Source organism: Eptatretus burgeri, chromosome 3 (genome assembly GCF_056783735.1).
Source record: "Eptatretus burgeri isolate ZD-2024b chromosome 3, Ebu_testis_v1, whole genome shotgun sequence".
Lineage (NCBI taxonomy): Eukaryota > Metazoa > Chordata > Myxini > Myxiniformes > Myxinidae > Eptatretus > Eptatretus burgeri.
This window is the reverse complement of record NC_140963.1, coordinates 6,036,400-6,056,498: the sequence shown is the minus strand read 5'-3', so window position 1 is coordinate 6,056,498 and position 20,099 is coordinate 6,036,400. Positions and strand designations below refer to the sequence as shown.

The following is a 20,099-nucleotide window of genomic DNA, read 5'->3' as shown; positions in this document are numbered from 1 at the left end:
TATATATATATATATATATATATATATATATATATATATATATATATATATATATATATATATATATATATATATATATATATATATATTTCTCTCTTTCTTTCTTTCTCTCTTTCTCTCTTTCTCTCTTTCTCTCTTTCTCTCTTTCTCTCTTTCTCTCTTTCTCTCTTTCTCTCTTTCTCTCTTTCTCTCTTTCTCTCTTTCTCTCTTTCTCTCTTTCTCTCTTTCTCTCTTTCTCTCTTTCTCTCTTTCTCTCTTTCTCTCTTTCTCTCTCTTTTTTTTTTTTCACAGATCTCCTGATGTCTCTGTTCCCTACTGTTGTGATTCGCTCTTCTCTTGTCTCTTGCTCCCTTTGTTATATGTTATGTGTGTTATACGAGACTCGTAATATCATACAAAAAAAATAAAAGACCTGATGAAGCCTTGAAGGCAATGATATGATTTTAATATATGTTTCCATTTTTAATTTTTTTAAAATCCCAACATAGCCCTTGACCTTCTTCTGTGTGAAAGGCGAGGCCTTGCAAAGTTTGGTTGCATTGGTTCCTGCAAGGGCCAAACTCATAATTGAATGAACAAACAAACACACAAACAAACTTTCTTCTTCATGTAATTAGATACTAGCAAATGCACCGCATTGCTTCTCTGACGGGAATATTTAAAGGGGCGGGGGGTAAGAAGGAGGGGAGGGATAGAGGAGAGGAAGAAGGGGGGGTGAGAAGGGAGGGAGGGAGATTGAGGCAGGGTGGGGGAGTGAGGAAAGCGGGGGGAGCGAGGAGAGCTGGGGGGAGTGAAGAGGGGTGCGGAAAGGGAAGGCAGCATGATGGGAGGGCAAGGGCAGCGTGATGCTGTCTATGATGTCACTTCCTCAGCCTTGAGAGGGCTGGAGCTTGGAATGTTCATTTTGTGTGCAAGGAGGATGCTTCCCAATATCTACTTGCAGACTGCAAGCATGTCCCATTTGTGTGCACATTCAGGTGTGGAGAGTTTATTTCAAGTTTGAAAAGGGCATGCCATACTGCCCCATTTATTTTTGTAATTGTAGTAAGCTCGCAGTTTACCTCCTGGTGGGTGGAGTTTGTGTATTATTTGCTGAAAAAAGTACGTAACCTGCTTCTTCCTGAAGTTGCTCATGTTCAAACAGTAGCCTACATAATCAATAGATATACTGACTGAGGCTTCAGATTTTCGGTTTTATGTTTTCGATAACATTGATACTGCACGTCCCAAACTCGAATTATGCATTCATTTTCTATTATGTTGTATAAATTGATTTATTTTCATATTTTTCAGGTTTATGTAGTTTGAGAGGTATTTAAGATCTGGATATTAACAGCCAGTTAAAATCTGCCAACTTTGTTGAAGGAAACCTCAGGCGAGAGTTTGTTTCGATTTACGGGAGCTGTGGTTTTCCGTTTTCTTATCTTCCCAACCCACACCCACCTGTGTTGCAATGTCTTTAGTGGCAGCCACTGCTGTTGATGTCATATGTTTAACAAAAGCAATGAAACAACATTGATCATGTGATCTCAAGTGAAACAAACAACAAATTAAAAAAAACTGAGACTCGCTATATCTGATTATTACGAAAATTTCATTTTTATCTTTTTTACCTCCCGAGTATCTCCTTTTGCACATTTGCTGAATTTCCTTGTATTTTAGCTTTATGTGGAGACAGCCATATCTTGTCCATGAATGGTCAAGACGCACGTCCTATGGTAGCAGTTAAACAATAAGCAATCTTGAGACATGGCTGCCTGGACATAAATTTATTGATAATTCACTGAAGTTGTGTTTGCTGCCAAGTTGTGCAGCCCCTCCTCCACCCCACCCCACCCCACCCCACATAGGGATGTAAAAATGCGATTATGATCACATAAATGTCTCTCAACTTTCAAATTTGTTGTGTTACACTTGAACATGTTGCGTTCCTGATTGTTCTCTTGCAGACTGCTTTATCCAGACAGCACGTACAGACCGGTGGGACAGATTGATGCTTGTGTTGTCACAGCCATTCCACAAAGGCTTCCAGTTTGGGGCGTCATTCCTCTACCTTTTCACACCAGGGCAAAAACAAGAGAGAACGACCAAAGCCGGAGCCAAATCCTCACCCATGGTCAGAGGGAATAGTTAAACCTTTAAATGTTTTTATTCTGAAATAAAAATTTTATTTTGTGGCCTTTACGAGGATGTGTTGAAAAGTAATGCCTCCTATTATTTTCTCCAAAATAGGGAAAGATATTTGCATGAAACAAAGTACAGTCCGCACATGAGTTCTTCCTGCAACTGGGTGCAATGTTTTGTGATTCTGACATTGGACATCTCAGTGCTGCACTAATAAGGATGGTAGAGGGCATTATCATGTTGTCAGTGCTGTGAAGCATGAACCACTGAATATGAGAGCTGTGATGACTGATTGGAGATGAGAGTTGGGTGCACCAATTACGATCCTGATAGTATGAGACGATCAATGGAGTACCTCCGCAAAGGATCACCAGCTCCGACTTGACTCCATAAGATTTTCATCTCTTCCCCAAACTTGAGGAACACTTTTGTGGAGAACAATTTTCTTCCAATGATGATGTCAAGGTTGCTGTGAAGTGCTGGTTAAGTGAGCAAGATGGACAGTTCTATTGTGACAATCACAAACCGACTTGAACGTTAGCAGAAATGTGTGGACCACAGTGGTCTTCTTCTTCTTCTTCTTCTTCTTCTTCTTCTTCTTCTTCTTCTTCTTTTTTTTCCTTTTTTTCCTTTTTTTCCTTTTTTTTCCTTTTTTTTTCCTTTTTTTTTCTTCTTTTTTCTTCTTTTTTCTTTTTTTTTCTTTCTTTTCTTTCTTTTCTTTCTTTTCTTTCTTTTCTTTCTTTTCTTTTTCTTCTTTTTTTCTTTTTTTTCTTTTTTTTCTTTCTTTTCTTTCTTTTCTTTCTTCTTTTCTTTCTTTTTTCTTTCTCTTCTTTCTTTTCTTCTTTTTTCTCTTCTTTCTTTTCCTCTTTCTTTTCTTTCTTTTCTTTCTTTTCTTTCTTTTCTTTCTTTTCTTTCTTTTCTTTCTTTTCTTTCTTTTCTTTCTTTTCTTTCTTTTCGTTTCTTTCTTTTCTTTCTTTTCTTTCTTTTTTTTCTTTTCTTTCTTTTCTTTCTTTTCTTTCTTTTCTTTCTTTTCTTTTCTTTCTTTTCTTTCTTTTCTTTCTTTTCTTTTCTTTCTTTTCTTTCTTTTTCTTTTTCTTTTCTTTCTTTTCTTTCTTTTTCTTTTTCTTTTCTTTCTTTTCTTTCTTTTCTTTCTTTTCTTTCTTTTTCTTTTTCTTTTTCTTTTTCTTTTTCTTTTCTTTCTTTTTTACTTCTTCCCGCTGATGCTGTGCCCCTATACCAATACACTCTACTCATTTTGCTGACGTCGGAAGGATGAGAGGCTGAGTCAATCCCACCTGGTGTTAATTCAGCGGCCAACGGGGTTCGAACTCGGGACCCTAAGATCCCAAGCCAGCCATCCTAACCATGAAGCAAACACCAGGCTTACCGCAGTGGTGATTATGTTGATAAATAGATATGCACCGTGGTAGAATTTAGATTGATGTTAGTGTCTGTCTTTGTTTTATTTGAATGTCTTTACCCGTTTCAGAGAAAAAGAAGAGGCATTTACCTTTCAACATTTCCTCACAGTCGAAAAACCTGAGGATTCACCCATCTACACATATTGTGTAGATAAATACAGTGGGATTTCTCTGCCCACAACTGCACCCCACCCCACCCCAAATCCTCACCCATTTGCTCTTTGCCTCCCTCCCTCTTTACCTCCACCACCGAAGGTAAAGGAGGTTGTTTTCACCCCTTTGTCTGTTTGTTTCTTTGTGTACAGGATATCTCAAAAAGTTGTTGACGGATTCGGATGAAATTTTGTGGACACATTGCGTGTATGACAAGGATGAACTGATTAGATTTTGGTGAAGATCCGGATCCGGATCCGACGACTAGAATTTTTTAAAGCGATTCTTCACCATTGAGAGATTGAGCCAAAAACGATATATAGCACGATATCTCAAAAATGTATTGGGCCAGATATGTTCTCGTGCATCAGGCATTGTGTGGCGGAGGTATGTGCCCTACCGAGTGCCCTGATAACTTATTCTTGTCCTCGCTAATTTCCATCTATTCTCCTTCTTCCCATACTCTCACGCCCTACTTTCTCTCTCCAATCATTCTCCCTTCTCTCCCCTACCTCATTTTTAGCTCCAACTTCCATACTGCTTGCGTAATAAATCAATGAAAATTTTGTGAGTAAACAGTCATAGTTGTCCACCAAAGACCTGCACATGATGTCTTTCTTGAGTTATTGAAAATACACACACTGCCTTTGTTGACCTCCAACATTTGTTGTTTTTTTTTTTACCCACACCAATCATCTCAGCCACAAATCTTGTTTGAAGCTAAAACCCAAGTCGAAAAGGAAGAGTTACAACTCAGCCTGCCTGGGTGCACAATGCGACACAGCTTTGAGAGGTGAATCGGATGCTGCTGTAACTAACTGTCAACAAAAAATGCGCACAAAATACACCATGACTGATCTATGTTTCCATGTACTTGCCTTGCCATGAAATGCTTTGTTTCTGCAGGCCGATGCCGGTGGAGAAACGTAAAGTAAGACTTGCCAAACTTGCAAAGAGAACTGCTAAAGAGCCTGGGAAGATTGAGGAAGCTACCCAAAAGGCTCAGGAGATCGAGGAAACCACCTTAAGACGTCAAGAGATTGAGGAAACCCCCCCAAGGACTCGAGAAATTTTGGAAACCACCTCAAGGACCAATGAGATTGACAAAACTGCTCAAAAAACTCAGGAGGCCAGAAAACCATCCATTGCTACTTACTCTAATATCTATTCCTCGAGCTCTTTTCTCAAGTCACATGAACAAATCGGAAGATTGACTAAGTTATGGACTTTGCAAAGGAGCACTTTGGCCTCTGGTTTGTTCATTTTGTTAAGATCCAATTAAAATGAGCAAAGCTCTGCTGCCTTGTATAATCAAGCAAAACACACATTGTCTTTCTCTTTTTGCTAAGTGCCTTTATGTTCATGTGTGTTATGTTATCACTAGTTTTCAAGCCTCTCTTCTTGGAGAGTTTATTGCTTAAATTTTGTTTGCTTGTTACAAGCCTGGGATATCACACCAAACCTAGTTTGTTTAGTGAAGAGTTACTGGTTCACAGCTATTGGTGGGCTGGCAGGATGGATTAGAGGTACGCACACTCATATCTAAGTTGTCTAACCTGGGTTTTAATGTTGGTCCAGTTATAAACTGTTATCCCGGTGTTTCATAGGCAGGTTAATCCATCGATGTGTGTGCCATCCCTCAGAGGAATGTTAAGCTGGGCCTCGGAGGGATGTTAAACTGGGCATTGCATCTTCCGGGGGAACGGGGTTATGGCATGTTGCCACAAAGGAAATAATTATCCATTTCATTGAATGCACCATTCTGTTTTGGCCCATTCTGCCTGAAATGCTATTTTATCCTTATTTTTGAATGCTCGTGTCCAGTCAGTCTCTTGTTACTCACTTGTTTATTTCTGATTTTGCCTTGTTTACATGTGGAAGTGTCTTGAGATAGAGTTTGGGTTGCTTTGCTGAAACCTTTTACTCAAATTATTCTTTGTCTCCTTCTTGATGTGTTTAAATTATGGTTTTCTTTGTTGAATGATACAGAAAGAGACAAAAAGTGCTTTGGCCCAAAACTGAGCAGGATGACTTCATCAAGAGCCAAAGGGCCTAAAACCAACACCACAGGAACACTGCATTGTGGTTTCAACAAATCTGGAGACGCATTGTGGAAAAGCAACATAAAACAGAGGTATTTCAAATGTTAGACTTGCATTTTTTTAAAGGCTCATGGAAGAGCAGTCACACACAAATCACTTGTTCACATGCAGCAGAAACTGCAGACAATATAACCCATGAGCCAGACAATGACATTTTGGAGTTAACTAGTAACAAATGGTGTGGCAAAATTCCACTATGATTTTCAGTTAGCCTGATGTCTTAACTGTAATGAATCATGTGATGGACACTTTTACATTTTCAGATAAATACCTTTTTGGTTTGCCATCTTTAAAAATGGGCATTTTCCCCTGACTTGATACATCTCCGAAACTGGGCTCTACCCCAGAACTTGTTTGCCTTCTGCATATCTTGTTCAGTATTACGTTCTGAATATGGCATTTTGTATTTTGGAGGGTTTTGCCCTATTGGTTTTGAAATAATTCTTGGAATAGACCAAAAGTCAAAACAAATTTTTTTTCAACATTTTCCCAATATCTTTCCTTTATGGTTCATCTTACTATAATTCACCATTTGTCTGCCTGTCTGTTCCCAGGTACCGCAAAAACGGCTGAACCGATTGCAACCATTTTTTGGGTGTGTAATCCTGGGACCCCTTGGAGTAAAATAGGCATAAATATAATAATATGACCCCCTTGATGGCTCCCGTTTGTTTTTAAATTTGTTTTCTCTGCAAATGCTTCAGCGATTGACATGAAATTTTCAACATAGGAGCACCTACCCATGAATATATATATATATATATATATATATATATATATATATATATATATATATATATATATATATATATATATATATATATATATGAAGTGACATGATGTGGACGGAAAATGCGGCAGGCATTCCAAAAGGTCTGTATTTTTCAAGGCAGGGGTTGCAGGGTATTTCACGTATCAGGAATAAACAGACTTGGCCTTGCTTCGCTTGGCCTCGACCGAATCATGAGTCCTGCCCTTGCTTCATTTTGACTTCCATCTGAAACTTTGTATCAAGGCATATATGTATGTTGCTTGGCTTCGTTTGGACTGCAATTATGCACTGTCTAGAGGCACATATCGCGGTTGTCTCGAATCAGGCTTTGTTTGCAAAGGCAATAAAAATAGCATGGAAAAACCCAGCCAAGTTTGAAAATATTGTACTTATGATGTGCAAATTTCAAAGAACCAGCAAGATGTTTGATGTTGGGCTTCATGACCTAGCTAAGCCTGGTGCTGGCTTAGCGGTTAGGGTGGCTGGCTTAGCGGTTAGGGTGGCTGGCTTGGGATCTTCGGGTCCTCATGAGTTTGAGCCCCGTTGACCCCTGAATTAACACCAGGTGGGGTTGACTCAGCCTGTCATCCTTCTGAGGTCGTCAAAATGAGTACCCGTGTACTGGTATAGGGGCACAGCATCAGCGGCACAGCCACGCTCCACCAAAATTTATAGCTACCCGCTAGCCAAGCCAAGCTGCCATACATAAGAATAAGATAACCTCGATGTCAAGTTTGGAGTCCTTGCTGAAACAACAAGGTTCTCAAAGGAAAGCAGTGGAGTTGAGCAGTCCATCTCCACAAACTGACGTATGAAGCATTGATATTAGCATGGACTGGCTGTGTGGAATGACTTGAGACAAACCACTACGAAGATCATCCAAAGCTGAATGACATTATTTGCACAGTATGTGAGCAACACCGGAACATATGGCTTGAAACACACGACTGTGCATTGAAGAATGATTTGTGCAAGAAAATTATTGACTTGTTCATTACTCATCTGAATATCTTGCGGCATGAGAGGCATCCACTTGCTCTCACTCATGTAGATCTTGAGTAGCCTTGCAATCAGAAAGATGAGGCTATGTTGCCTCATTGATCTGCTGGAGAACAATTGAACAAATCAGTTTCAAGATCCTTTAGATCTTGTGTGCATATCTATATTGGTTATTCATGCCTGTTGTATGTGGCCTTTATGACATCCTTAAAAACATTAAGTTTCCTTTTTGGAATGATTTTCAATGGAATTGGAATTGACTGCCAAGCAAGCAGACAGCAAGGACTCTATCTCTATCTCACTATCTATCTCACTCCTCTCTACGCCTGTACAATCAGGACAAATTCAGACAAAGTATTGTTAAATGGAAAGTTTGTTTTCTGATTCGTGTTCAAATACAACATTCAATTGAAATGAGTTGTTCCTCGATCATAAGCTGATAAGACAGATGGACAGAAGGACATTGAACCAATTGCTTAATCCCGCTTTTCGCTTCATGTGCGTGGGGTAATAACTCAGGTTATGTACATGAAGGAAACACATGCCGACTGCTTTTCTTCATATACAGTGCCTACAGAAAGTCTACACCTCCTTTCAAAATATTCACCTTTTGCTTTATAGCCTGGAATTCAATTGCATTAAATCAGACTTTTTACACATCGTAACCCACAACTTCCAAGTTAAAACAAATTCTGGAAATTTTAGAAAATTAATGAAAAATACAAAACTCGAAAGTCTTGGTTGGCTAGGTGTCCACCCCCCTTATAATAGCAATTGTAAATGAGCTCAGGTGTAACCAATCACCTTCAAAATCACACACCAAGTTAATTGGTCTTCATCTGTGTTAAATTGTCATGATTCTGATTATTTCAGAATAAAATCAGCTGTTCCTCGAGGTTTCCTCTGCTGGGTCGTGCCTTGAAAAATATTTCAAAGGCCTTGAATAGCCCTTGAAGCACAGTCGAGACAATCATTATGAGGTGGAAGGAGCATGTTCATAACATGTACACAACATGGTACCACCAAGACCCTGCCTAGATCAGGCTGTCCCTCCAAACTGGATGTCCATGCAAGGAGGAGACTGATCAGAGAGGCCACTAAAAGGCCAATGGCGACTTTGAAAGAGCTACATGCTTTTATGGCAAAGACTGGCCACTGTGTGCATGTGACAACAATATCCCAAGCACTGCACAAGTCTAGCCTGTACGGTAGGGTGGCAAGAAGGAAGCCATTACTCAAAAAAGCCCACCTTGAGTCTCGTTTGAGGTATGCAAAAAACCACTCTGGAGATTTTGAAGCCATGTGGAAAAAAAGTTTTTTGGTCTGACGAAACCAAGATGGAGCTTTTTGGCTGAAATGCAAAATGTTACGTTTGGTGCAAACCCAACACAGCACATCACCCAAAGAACACCATCCCTACTGTGAAGCATGCTGGTGGCAGCATCATGTTATGGGGAAGTTTCTCAGCAGGCACTGGGACGCTTGTCAGGATAGAAGGGAAAATGGATGGAGCACAATACACAAAAATCCTCAAAGCAAACCTGTTGCTCTCTGCAAGAAAGCTGAAATTTGGATGGAAGTTCACCTTTCAACATGACAACAACCCAAAGCACACAGCCAAAGCTGCATGGGAGTGACTAAGAAAGAAAGAGATAAATGTCCTTGAGTGGCCCAGTCAGAGCCCTGACCTAAATCCAATTAAAATCTGTGGCATGATTTGAAGATTGCTGTCCATCAACATTCCCATGCAACTTCACTGAGCTTGAACAGTTTTATACAGAAGAATGGGAAAATATTCCCAATCAAGGTGTGCAAAGTGGGTGGAGACCTATCACAACAGACTCACACCTGTAATTGCTGTCAAATGTGCTTCCACCAGGTATTAACTCAGGGGGGTGGACACTTATCCAACCACGATATTCTAGTTTTGTATTTTTAATTTTCTGAAATTTGTAGAATTTGTTTTTTCACTTGGAAGTTGTGGGTTGCAATGTGTAAATAAAGGTGTAAAAAGTCTGATTTAATGCAATTTAATTCCAAGCTGTAAGGTATCAAAAGGTGTAAATTTTGAAAGGGGGTGTAGACTTTCCATATGCACTGTATATCTCGGATAATTACAATTGCACTGGCCCATCATCTGATACCAGAGACCTGAAGCCTGAGGCCGACAGTACTGTTGCCTTCACAACGCCCATGATTCCTCTTGGCTCCAACGTTTCGAGATTGGATTATTCTTTCAACAGTCACTTAGGTTGTTTTACACTGAAGGGAAAACTTAGAGGGCATGGCAATTGTGACTCTGACACTTCCGAAGATGTCTTGGGCCAAGTTATGATCTTCGGTTTAGGTTTCCAAAATCGTGGACGTATGATTTTTTAATTTATTCAGGTTACAATTGTGGGTGGCACCATGGTTATAGAGTGGACAAACTTACATACATACATACATACATGCATTCAGATATATAAACACTTTCTCAAATATATATATATATATATATATATATATATATATATATATATATATATATATATATATATATATATATATATATATGTATGTTGTTGTTCATCTTTCGGCTGCTCCCGTTAGGGGTCGCCACAGCGGATCATCCGTTATGATCCGCATACTGATTTGGCACAGGTTTTACGCCGGATGCCCTTCCTGACGCAACCCTGGTCGCCTCTTACGACACAGGGATCAGGATTTGGGTTTCGCCATGATTCCGGGCTGCTCTACACCCTGCCCAGTGCAGAGCCTCCGTCCTCAAGCGATCCTCCAACCCAAGCCTCCGAGTCGCCGGATTACAGGCGCACGCCACTACGCCCGGTATATATATATATATATATATATATATATATATATATATATATATATATATATATATATATATATATATATATATATATATATATATATATATATATATATATATATATATATATATATATATATATATTCAATTGTTGTGTATTAGACTGTGTAACAGTGGATCAATTGAATCTGGGCAACACATACCTATAAATTATTATTATTAATGTTATTTTTTTTGGTATACATTGTGGAGGCTCATATGAGGGCTAACACACAGAATGCACACCAAGGGGGGCAGGAGACAAGAGGGGTGGGAGAGGGAAGGATAAAACAGTGGGGAAAAGAGACATCATGAGATCTGAGGAAGGGAGAGTGATGGGGCGGGATACACGGGGGATACAAAATGGACACCACAGGGACTTTCAGGACCTTACACGACAGGCATTGATGCAAAGAAATACATGTAAGCCAAAATTAAGCAAGAAAATGCGTCATTTAATTATTGTGAACCATAATGGAAAGTTCTTCGGAAAATGTTTTTTAAAAATCGGAAAATGTAAAAAAACAAACAAAACACAAAAAAAACACATTGTTGGTCAATTTCCCAAAACCTCTCAAAATAAATGGAACAAAACCCTGCAAAATGCACATTGCCATATGCAGATTTTTACACTGAACAACAGTGATTAGAATGCACATGCCTAGGGCCAACCAATTCTGGGATGGAACACAGTTTCTGAGATATATCAAATGAGGTGAAACAATGGCCCTTTTTAAAGTTGGTCACCAAAATGGTGTTTAGCTGGGAATGTGGAACGTCCATCACATGATTCCATACAGTTTAGACGTTTGGCTCAATGATAATCATTCTGGCATTTCCCCCCTCCGTTTGGTCGTCAAATATTGTCTGGTGCATTGGCTAATGCAAGATGACGTTGGACAAACATGGCTCGTGAGATTATGGGAAATTTCGCCACCTCGTGGAACCTTTTCTCTCTGCAGTCAGTGTGGCACTTTTAGGTGAAAATCTCTCTCCCCAGGAGTTTTGTCCATCCTCTGTCCTCAAGTGAGGAAGCACCACACAGCATCTTTAGTCTTTGTTATGACTCAGTCAATGTCGGAATTCAACCCCCGACCAACCAGACTTAGACCAGACACTCGAACCACACATTGGCACTCAGTTTTATTTTTTTGTCATGAGCTGATGAAAACTGATCAAATAACTCTGATGCTTTACCAATACAGCTTGCATCATAGTCCCATTGTGGTCATTTTTCTTTTTCACAAGTTACTTCAGCTAACAGTATTCACTTGCTTCTTTCTGTTGGCATGCTCTGCAATGGAACTTCCTGGTGTTTGTTTGCCACAGGGCATCTGGCCCTAACCAGGACGACAGTTTGAAACTCGTGGAGAAAGTGTCCCAGAACGCACGCGGATGTCTCTCGCAAGCCACGTGTCCTATTTGCTGTGGTGAGTTCTGCGTTTGATTTCCGTTCTCTTCCTCCGTGGTGAAGAGGGAAATATGGACCATTTGCATTCTAAATGCATGTATTTGTGTGAACTTTTCTCTCGTACTTCAATTAATCTTCCTTTCCTTGTTCTCAGGTGTTTTCCCCTTGAAAATGTTCTTTGCACATTTCGCTCACTGTGGCGAAAGCACACCTGTTCCTGGGTTCCGCTACGGCGTGTCCTGCCAGACATTCTTTGTGCAAAAGCAGAGGCGGTGAAAAGCCAAAACTCCCGGTGTGGAAAGAGATTGCTTTTGTCACCGAACAGCCAAAATAGAGTTTGGACTGTTTTTGAACATGTATCTAACACTCGTGGAGTAGCTTGTGTATAATTACACGCAGTTTCATGTTGTTGGAAATATCAGTTTGCTTTTACATAAAAATAACAAGGACGTGTTATGAACACACAAGCCCATTTAAAGAAGGAACAGTTTGTGCACCTTCCATCCTCTGCAGAGATTTAATCTCATTTTTAAACATCTGTGGTATTCAGGCGCAGATTTTGGGGTATTTTCTGCTGGGCCTTCAGGGCAGAAATCCGCCCCCTTGTGTATCCATCTTCCCCACCCCGCGTCCCCCCTCTCAGTATTAGCATTGATAAATTACCATTCATATTTATTTGCTCAACCATTGAATTGAAACACATATTTTTGCCCCAACGTATTGATTTTTTTTTTAATTTTTAAATTTTTTATATTTTTTCCTAAGGTGATACGAATAAGGAACTGAAATGGCAAAAACGAAAATTGTGAATGTGATTATTTATTCATATGCACCATGTTTTGGGTGTTGACGTATTACTCATGATGTTGCGTCTCATAGTCAGGAGAGGACGAGATCATTTGTTTGTTTTTTAATCAGAATATTTGTCAAAGGGCATGTGCTGTGGTCATCACTCATCTCTCCAAAACTTCCAACAAAGGATCCACCTCGCAGAAAAACCACAATGCCTACACGACAACACTGCTCCACACAACACAGTTCATCTACTCCCTATGTGTCATGCATCCACATAACACAGCTCAGCTACTCCCCACATGTCATGTATCCACACATCACAGTTCATCTCCTCCTGACATGTAATGTATCCACACATCACAGTTCATCTACTCCCAACATGTCATGCATCCACACATCACAGTTCATCTACTCCCAACATGTCATGCATCCACACATCACAGTTCATCTCCTCCCTACATGTCGTGTATCCACACATCACAGTTCATCTACTCCCAACATGTAATGCATCCACACATCACAGCTCATCTACTCCCAACATGTCATGCATCCACACATCACAGTTCATCTACTCCCAACATGTAATGCATCCACACATCACAGTTCATCTACTCCCAACATGTAATGCATCCACACATCACAGTTCATCTACTCCCCACATGTAATGCATCCACACATCACAGCTCATCTACTCCCAACATGTCATGCATCCACACATCACAGTTCATCTACTCCCAACATGTAATGCATCCACACATCACAGTTCATCTACTCCCTACATGTCATGTATCCACACAACACAGTTCATCTACGCCCTACATGTAATGTATCCACACATCACAGTTCATCTCCTCCCTACATGTAATGTATCCACACAAAACAGTTCATATACTCCCTACATGTAATGTATCCACACATCACAGTTCATCTACTCCCAACATGTAATGTATCCACACAACACAGTTCATCTACTCCCTACGTGTCATGCATCCACATAACACAGCTCAGCTACTCCCCACATGCCATGTATCCACACATCACAGTTCATCTCCTCCCTACATGTAATGTATCCACACAACACAGTTCATCTACTCCCTACATGTCATGTCTCCACACAACACAGTTCATATACTCCCTACATGTCATGTATTTACTCAACACAGTTCATCTACTCATTACCTGTCATGTATCCACACAACACAGTTCATCTACTCCCTACATGTTATGGATCAACACAACACAACGCATCTACTCCCTACATGTCATGGATCCACACAACACAGTTAATCTACTCCCGACATGTCATGTATCCACACAACACAGTTCATCTACTCACTACATGTCATATATCCACACAACACTGTTCATCTACTGCCTACATGTCATGCATCCACACAACACAGGCAAATGGCAAAAAATGGATGGTTCAAACAGCTGGATAAGGTGAGCAACAAACAACGCTCAATCTCAAACACCACATCTACATGTGAACAAAACCAAACGAGAAATCCAACACTCACATGGCGAACACCTCATCATGCCAAACCTGGACACAAAACTAGCTGTTTGTGGCCCAGAAACACAAAAACAACAAGGGCACACATGTTCACCCACATACATACAACACCCAATCATGTGTAAGTAAAAACAAAAAAAAGAACAGAGCACCCCACCAATGATGTGATTTGATGTTGTTTTTGCTTTTGCAAAATACAAAGTACTCCTCCATTTGACCTCGAGCACCAGCACGTCTGTTGCAGACCAGGCCCGGGGTCCTTTGTGCCTGATGAAGCCGTCTGTGAAGGTGGTGAAACATTGCCCGAGACTGGATCTGCTCTTGCTTTTTTGTTCAAATTAGCGGAGTAGATTGAGTTTTTCACTTTTGGTTTTTATGCGCCTTCTTCTTCAAAAAATAAAAAATATATTGTTTTTTTTATATATTTAAGCATTTGTATCTGTTTCTATATATATATTTATATATTTTATATATATGTATATGTATATATGTATGTATATATATTTATATGTATATGTATGTATATATGTATATGTATGTATATATGTATATATATTCGCCCTATCTCTCAATGGTGACGAATCCCTCAGAAAATTCTAGTCGTCGGATCCATATCTTCACCAAAATCTAATCAATTTGTCCTTGTCACACACCCAACCTTTCCAAAAAATTGTCAGAATTCATCCACAACATCGTAGGCCGGGGGCCAGTGGGACCTACCTTGCACCCCCCCCCCCCCGCGACAATTTTTCACTGATACCGCAGTGTTCATATATATTCCGAGTATCAGAAAAAAGATGTTCCCAGAAAAATAACTCATTTGCACTATGCTTTATTAAGCTGTTTCCATGGCAACCAATCAAAAATATACGACTCTCACAAAGATCGGCAAAATGTCAATATCTCTGTCAAATATAAACATAAAATCACAAAATTGGTGTCAAATTAAAGCTTATACATTTACGTATTAAAATATTTTTGTTTATGCTAATTATCTCATTTAAATATTAATTAAATTTGACTTAAAGACAATAATTCCCACAAAAATGCAAGAATTTCCATTTTCTTTCCTTGTAATTACCACACATGTCAGTTTTTTGTCAAAATAACATTACTTAAGTATTGCCAGATACAAGCCAGGTTGGCAAAAAATATATTAACATTTTTGAATTTTTTAAAGTAGGCTAATTAGCATAAAATACAAAGCACAATGAATCGTTCAAAAATGATGCGAAATCAGATTAATCAATATAATTAATTACCTGGGCCTCATATAATACATAACTGTGACATGATGCCCGTTGGTGTTTAAGGGAAACATAACTATTTTCTGTTTGAGTAAAAGTAGTGGAAATAATTTTAAATGCATTGATATGCTAATGAGGATCCGCCATTATGGAAATTATCATTTTCGTAAATATCTCAACTTCTGGTACATGGAAATTTGTAAATGAGGAATCTACACATATGTTTGGAGGGTCAAGGAATAGAGTGAATATATTTCCTTTGTTGTCAGAGATGTAGAATAATGTTTGGATAGCTTAATTACATGCAAAAATGGAAACAGCTTAATAAAGCATAGAGCAAATGAGTTATTTTTCTCGGACCATCTTTTTTCTGATACTTGGGATATATATGAACACTGTGGTATCAGTGAAAAATTGTCACAGGGGGGTGCAAGGTAGGTCCCACTGGCCTCTGGCCTATTTTAAGATATCCTACTCACAGATAGACAGAGAGAGATAGACAGACAAACAGACAGGGGTGAAAACATAACCAATGTCCACCTTGGGTGGTGGACATCATGAAAATTGTCATCAGGATGAGGTAGAGTTAGTGAAGAATTGGGTCTGTAATAGAATAAAGAGTGAGGGTGATGTTTTAACTATTTTCCACGTTCTTCCCAAGTTAAAAACATGCTAATAAACCTAGTTTTGGATGGATAGGTGGAGTCGTTGATGTTAACAAATGCATATTGGACTGGGAATCTACAGAGACTTCAGCCCACTCGGTGCATCACGGCTAAGGCATGGCTGTGCTGATGATGCGCTGGTGCTATGAATTCAGGAAGGAATTTGGAATTTTGCCAGGGGACCGGTGACAACTTGCCTCGTCTTCATGAAAGACGTGGCATCTTTGACATCCACCATCTAATGCCTGGAGACGGGATGCCCAGCTTTAACGTTCATTCAAAGGATGGAGCCACACACCAACGCATCGCCCTGCTGTTAAAACACCATGACGACTGTTTATAGCTGGGCCCAGATTCAAACCCAGGGTGGACTGCTCAGAGGTGAGTGTGTGTACTTCTACGCTCTCCTTCCATACGGATGAGTGCAGTGAGAAGTGTTTTTTCAGAGAGAGATAAACATATGCTCCATTGATGTCAAAACAAATTTGTGGATCACTTCTGATCTGTTTGTATTGATACATTAGTTGGTTCCAAAAATGTTTCCTTCTGATTCCCCACACCATCAGAGAAACTGTGGCTTCAAATGTGATCCCTAATAGGCCAAAATGTAATATGTATGTACATGATCCCTAATACGATGTTTACCATTCCATGCTAAACAAAAAAGTTTGAAAGTAAACTCTGCAAAACTATTGATTACCTTATATTGTACAAATGACTTTTGGTACAAAAATAAATTGTTACAACGTGCACTCAAAACTATTTTGTCATTTCGATATTTAAGGTACTTTCCTGTACTTTGGTCCAGAGTTAAATTATGTGGAACCAAAATTTCCCATCGAATGAGGCCTTGGTACAGTGAATGAGGGATCCTCACTCTCACAATCATTTCGATTCTGTACATTTCATGGAGTTCAAATTCCAGTCCAAATTGAGAGCATATTTTCATGGACACATATTGTGCATTACGTTTAGATATAAAACTTGTTTGTGCAGGTTTGTTCTGTTCATGCGTTTCTCGCTTCTGTGATTATGATGAAAGGTTCTTCCTGTGAAAAATCTCTTTTACAGTATTTTCCAGTTTTATGTTTTTCAAAGCGAAGCACTCTCATGCCTGTGTTTATGATAGAAGAGTACCTGATTCCTGCCTCTTGGAGTAAAGACACAATATGAACCAGGTAGTTTAAATGTGTTCACCTATTTAGTTAATTTCATTTCGGTTTGCATGATTTCCTGAGGGAGGGGGGGGAGGGGGAGGGGCGTCGCTGTGTCACTGATGCAGTGCTCTCTGTTGGTTACAGTAGGAATTTGGTCAGGGTACCGGTGATGGTGCGTCTTCTCTTACTGGAGGACCTGATGAGATACTCAACGACCACCAAGTAATTCCGGCAGATGGAACGCTCAGTTTAATGTCCATCCAAGGGACGGCGCACACATCAATGCCTCTCCCTACTTGCACCTATTTCGTTAATAATGGTGCATTGCTGCAAAACTGAACAATAATAACGAACCATTGAATATTAAAAATCGGGGAAGGGTGATGAAAGACCTAACATCATGTGACGTTCCAATCTTATAATTCATAAAGTGCTGCAAATGAATGATAAACAATACGGTATAATCTGTAACAAAAATTAGAGGAGTAAACGTCGTAATACAAATGTTTTTTAAAAAACGGTCACTTTTAATACATCTTGTTTTCTTCTTCAGTTTGAGGTTGCGCTCAACATTTACTGGAATGTTTGTTTTCCATGTGAATGCACTTCAATGTACACTCGAGTTATTCCAAATAATATATGAGTATATCGACAGAACATGAGGAAAGAGGACCTCGTAGAGAGGGAGGGACCAGGTCCACAGCCCTGGGCTCAAAGTCTGGCTTAAAGCCTGGTTCTGATTTTTATTTATTTATTGAATCATTGTGCATTTACTTCAATGAGTACCATATTTTTCACTTAACTTGCACCCAAACCTTTTCCTTACCCAGATATGTCCTTAAATGGATTTTAAAACTTTTACTCATAACCGCATATCAGGCAGTCTCCTCACTGTCACTTGGAAAGAGCAAATGGGGCTCTATCGGAGAATTGGCTGCTCAGGGCATTGCCTTTGCACAATGACGTTCCATATCCATGAGCAAGACCTTTTTGTTTCTCATTCTGAAAAAGAAAAACAAGTTAACCAAAAGATATAATGCAAGTAATCACTTTACCTTCACGATTTTATAACCCAAACATTAACTAAACAGTTTTTAAGACTTCATAAGCAACGGATTTTAATCGACTATAAATGGGCTGAGTGTACTTGCGTACCTCAAACCAATGTTAATGCAGAACTTCTGTGACATTCCTGGTCCAACCAAAACTCTTCCCTTTGTTCACTCATTCATGCCTTCCATCATCATAACTTCTGCTGCTGGCACTCCTATCCATCTCAGCGTCACTATCACCATCTCTCTTGGGTTTAGTGTCGTAAAGCTTCTGAAGGTGCCATTCTCCCTTGCCTCTCCAACATTTTATTTACCAACTGTTGCAGTGTAAACAACCCATCCATCGTCCCTCTTTCCATGTTGAACCCCTTTTGTTTTTTGACTATTTTCTACTCCACACTTAAATTACATATCCTTCCTTCCAAAATTATTGTCAGGTCAGGCCAGATAAGATCTGTGACTTGCCTCAGTTACCACGTAAACTTGTACTAAACTGTTTCATGGTCTGGTGGTCGGTGACTAAACCGCCTCCCCCACCAGGTTTCCTGGTGAGGGTGTATGGATATGGACACCCATCAGGATTAAAAACAAAACCTGTCAAAGGGCAGAGGAGCTCCTTATAAGCCAATGGCCATCCATATTTGGTGCCAAACTGTGTCTGCGGATGTCCTCCTGCAATTTGGTTGACCTTTTCTTAGAGGTTGGTGGCAGGATTTGCACTCCATTGACTATAAAACACATCAAGGATTTACAAGGAAAATTAGGAAACCATCCACCCTATCTCTCTGCCCTTCTCCGCCTGCCTGCCTCGCCCACTTATCCGCCTGCCTGCCTCGCCCACTTATCCGCCTGCCTGCCTCGCCCACTTATCCGCCTGCCTCCTCACCCACCTATCCACCTGTTTGCCTCGCCCCCTCCTGCGCCTCTCTGTTCTGCCTTCTCTTCACTGCACCTTGTCTGCTGTCGCTGCTTCTACACATGGAGTCAGTGTAAGACACGTTCTTCTGGACCAGTGCAGAGCACCCCTTTCCACGGGTCCCGGTAAAGTGATTAAGCAGGAGATAATGTGCCGACTCTTAAGGTGGAATCGCTCAAGCGGAGCATCCCCCAAAGCGAATTGGGTTGCGTGGTCGGACGACCATGCCAGGTATTGCGAGGCTATTAGCCCTCATCAGCTCTGCTTCCTTCTGACTATCTCATCTTCATCGGGTGTGTGTGTGTGTGTGTGTGTGTGTGTGTGTGTGTGTGTGTGTGTGTGTGTGTGTGTGTGTGTGTGTGTGTGTGTGTGTGTGTGTGTGTGTGTGTGTGTGTGTGTGTGTGTGTTGGCGCCTGTCATAGCCTAAATCAAGATCGAAGATATAACGGGATAAGTCTGCTCTGTGTCTGCTTTTGTAAATTGCTTCCCTTTTGTCGTACCCCACAAATTCCTTACCATCTCTGCTGTGCATAATAAACCCCACTTGCTGTGCCACATAACTGTCCTCACTTGATTATAAATAAATGCTTTGTTTAGAAATGTTCCCAGCTCGTTTTTGTCTTTTCCTTCATTGCTCCAGCATGGTCCATATCCGAGCTTAGCCGAGATGTTATCCCCCAACGATCTGTTTTCTCGCCGGTACATTCTTGGCAGTTGCGCTCGGCTGCATCTGATCCGGTTTGAACAAGGCGTACCAAGGGTGTGTCCCTCGGTAATTAGATCATGTGACCATTAGGAAACCGTTATCCAGTAGACGGAAGACCCTAAGTCACGTAGTTGAGTTATTGGCGTTCACGGTCAATTAGCGACCCACCGGATCACGGGGTTATCCGTGTGCGATGGCCTGTAATTCTG

At 40.2% G+C, this 20,099-nt stretch overlaps 2 protein-coding genes across 5 annotated transcripts in view; one reads left to right on the top strand and one right to left on the bottom strand.

Moving 5' to 3' along the window:
* LOC147029334 (uncharacterized) overlaps nt 1-14,565 on the top strand; it is a 32,112-nt gene extending 17,547 nt beyond the window's left edge. For 2 of the 4 annotated variants that reach the window (XM_085872308.1, XM_085872309.1), the window contains 6 exons: nt 1,950-2,116; nt 4,400-4,491; nt 4,605-4,951; nt 5,688-5,832; nt 11,755-11,855; nt 11,991-14,565. In XM_085872308.1, the coding sequence (XP_085728434.1) occupies nt 1,950-2,116; nt 4,400-4,491; nt 4,605-4,951; nt 5,688-5,832; nt 11,755-11,855; nt 11,991-12,112 (974 nt within the window). In that variant the 3' untranslated portion in view covers nt 12,113-14,565. Of the gene's footprint in view, nt 1-811; nt 978-1,949; nt 2,117-4,399; nt 4,492-4,604; nt 4,952-5,687; nt 5,833-6,354; nt 6,561-11,754; nt 11,856-11,990 lie in introns of those variants that run through there. The other 2 variants (XM_085872310.1, XM_085872311.1) reach the window with 2 other exon arrangements.
* Nucleotides 14,566-16,012: 1,447 nt separating this feature from the next.
* Nucleotides 16,013-20,099, bottom strand: part of LOC147029332 (P2X purinoceptor 5-like) — a 96,118-nt gene continuing 92,031 nt past the window's right edge. The window contains exon 12 of the mRNA XM_085872312.1: nt 16,013-18,218. Coding sequence (XP_085728438.1) covers nt 18,111-18,218 — 108 coding nt within the window. The 3' untranslated portion in view covers nt 16,013-18,110. The remainder of the gene's footprint in view (nt 18,219-20,099) is intronic.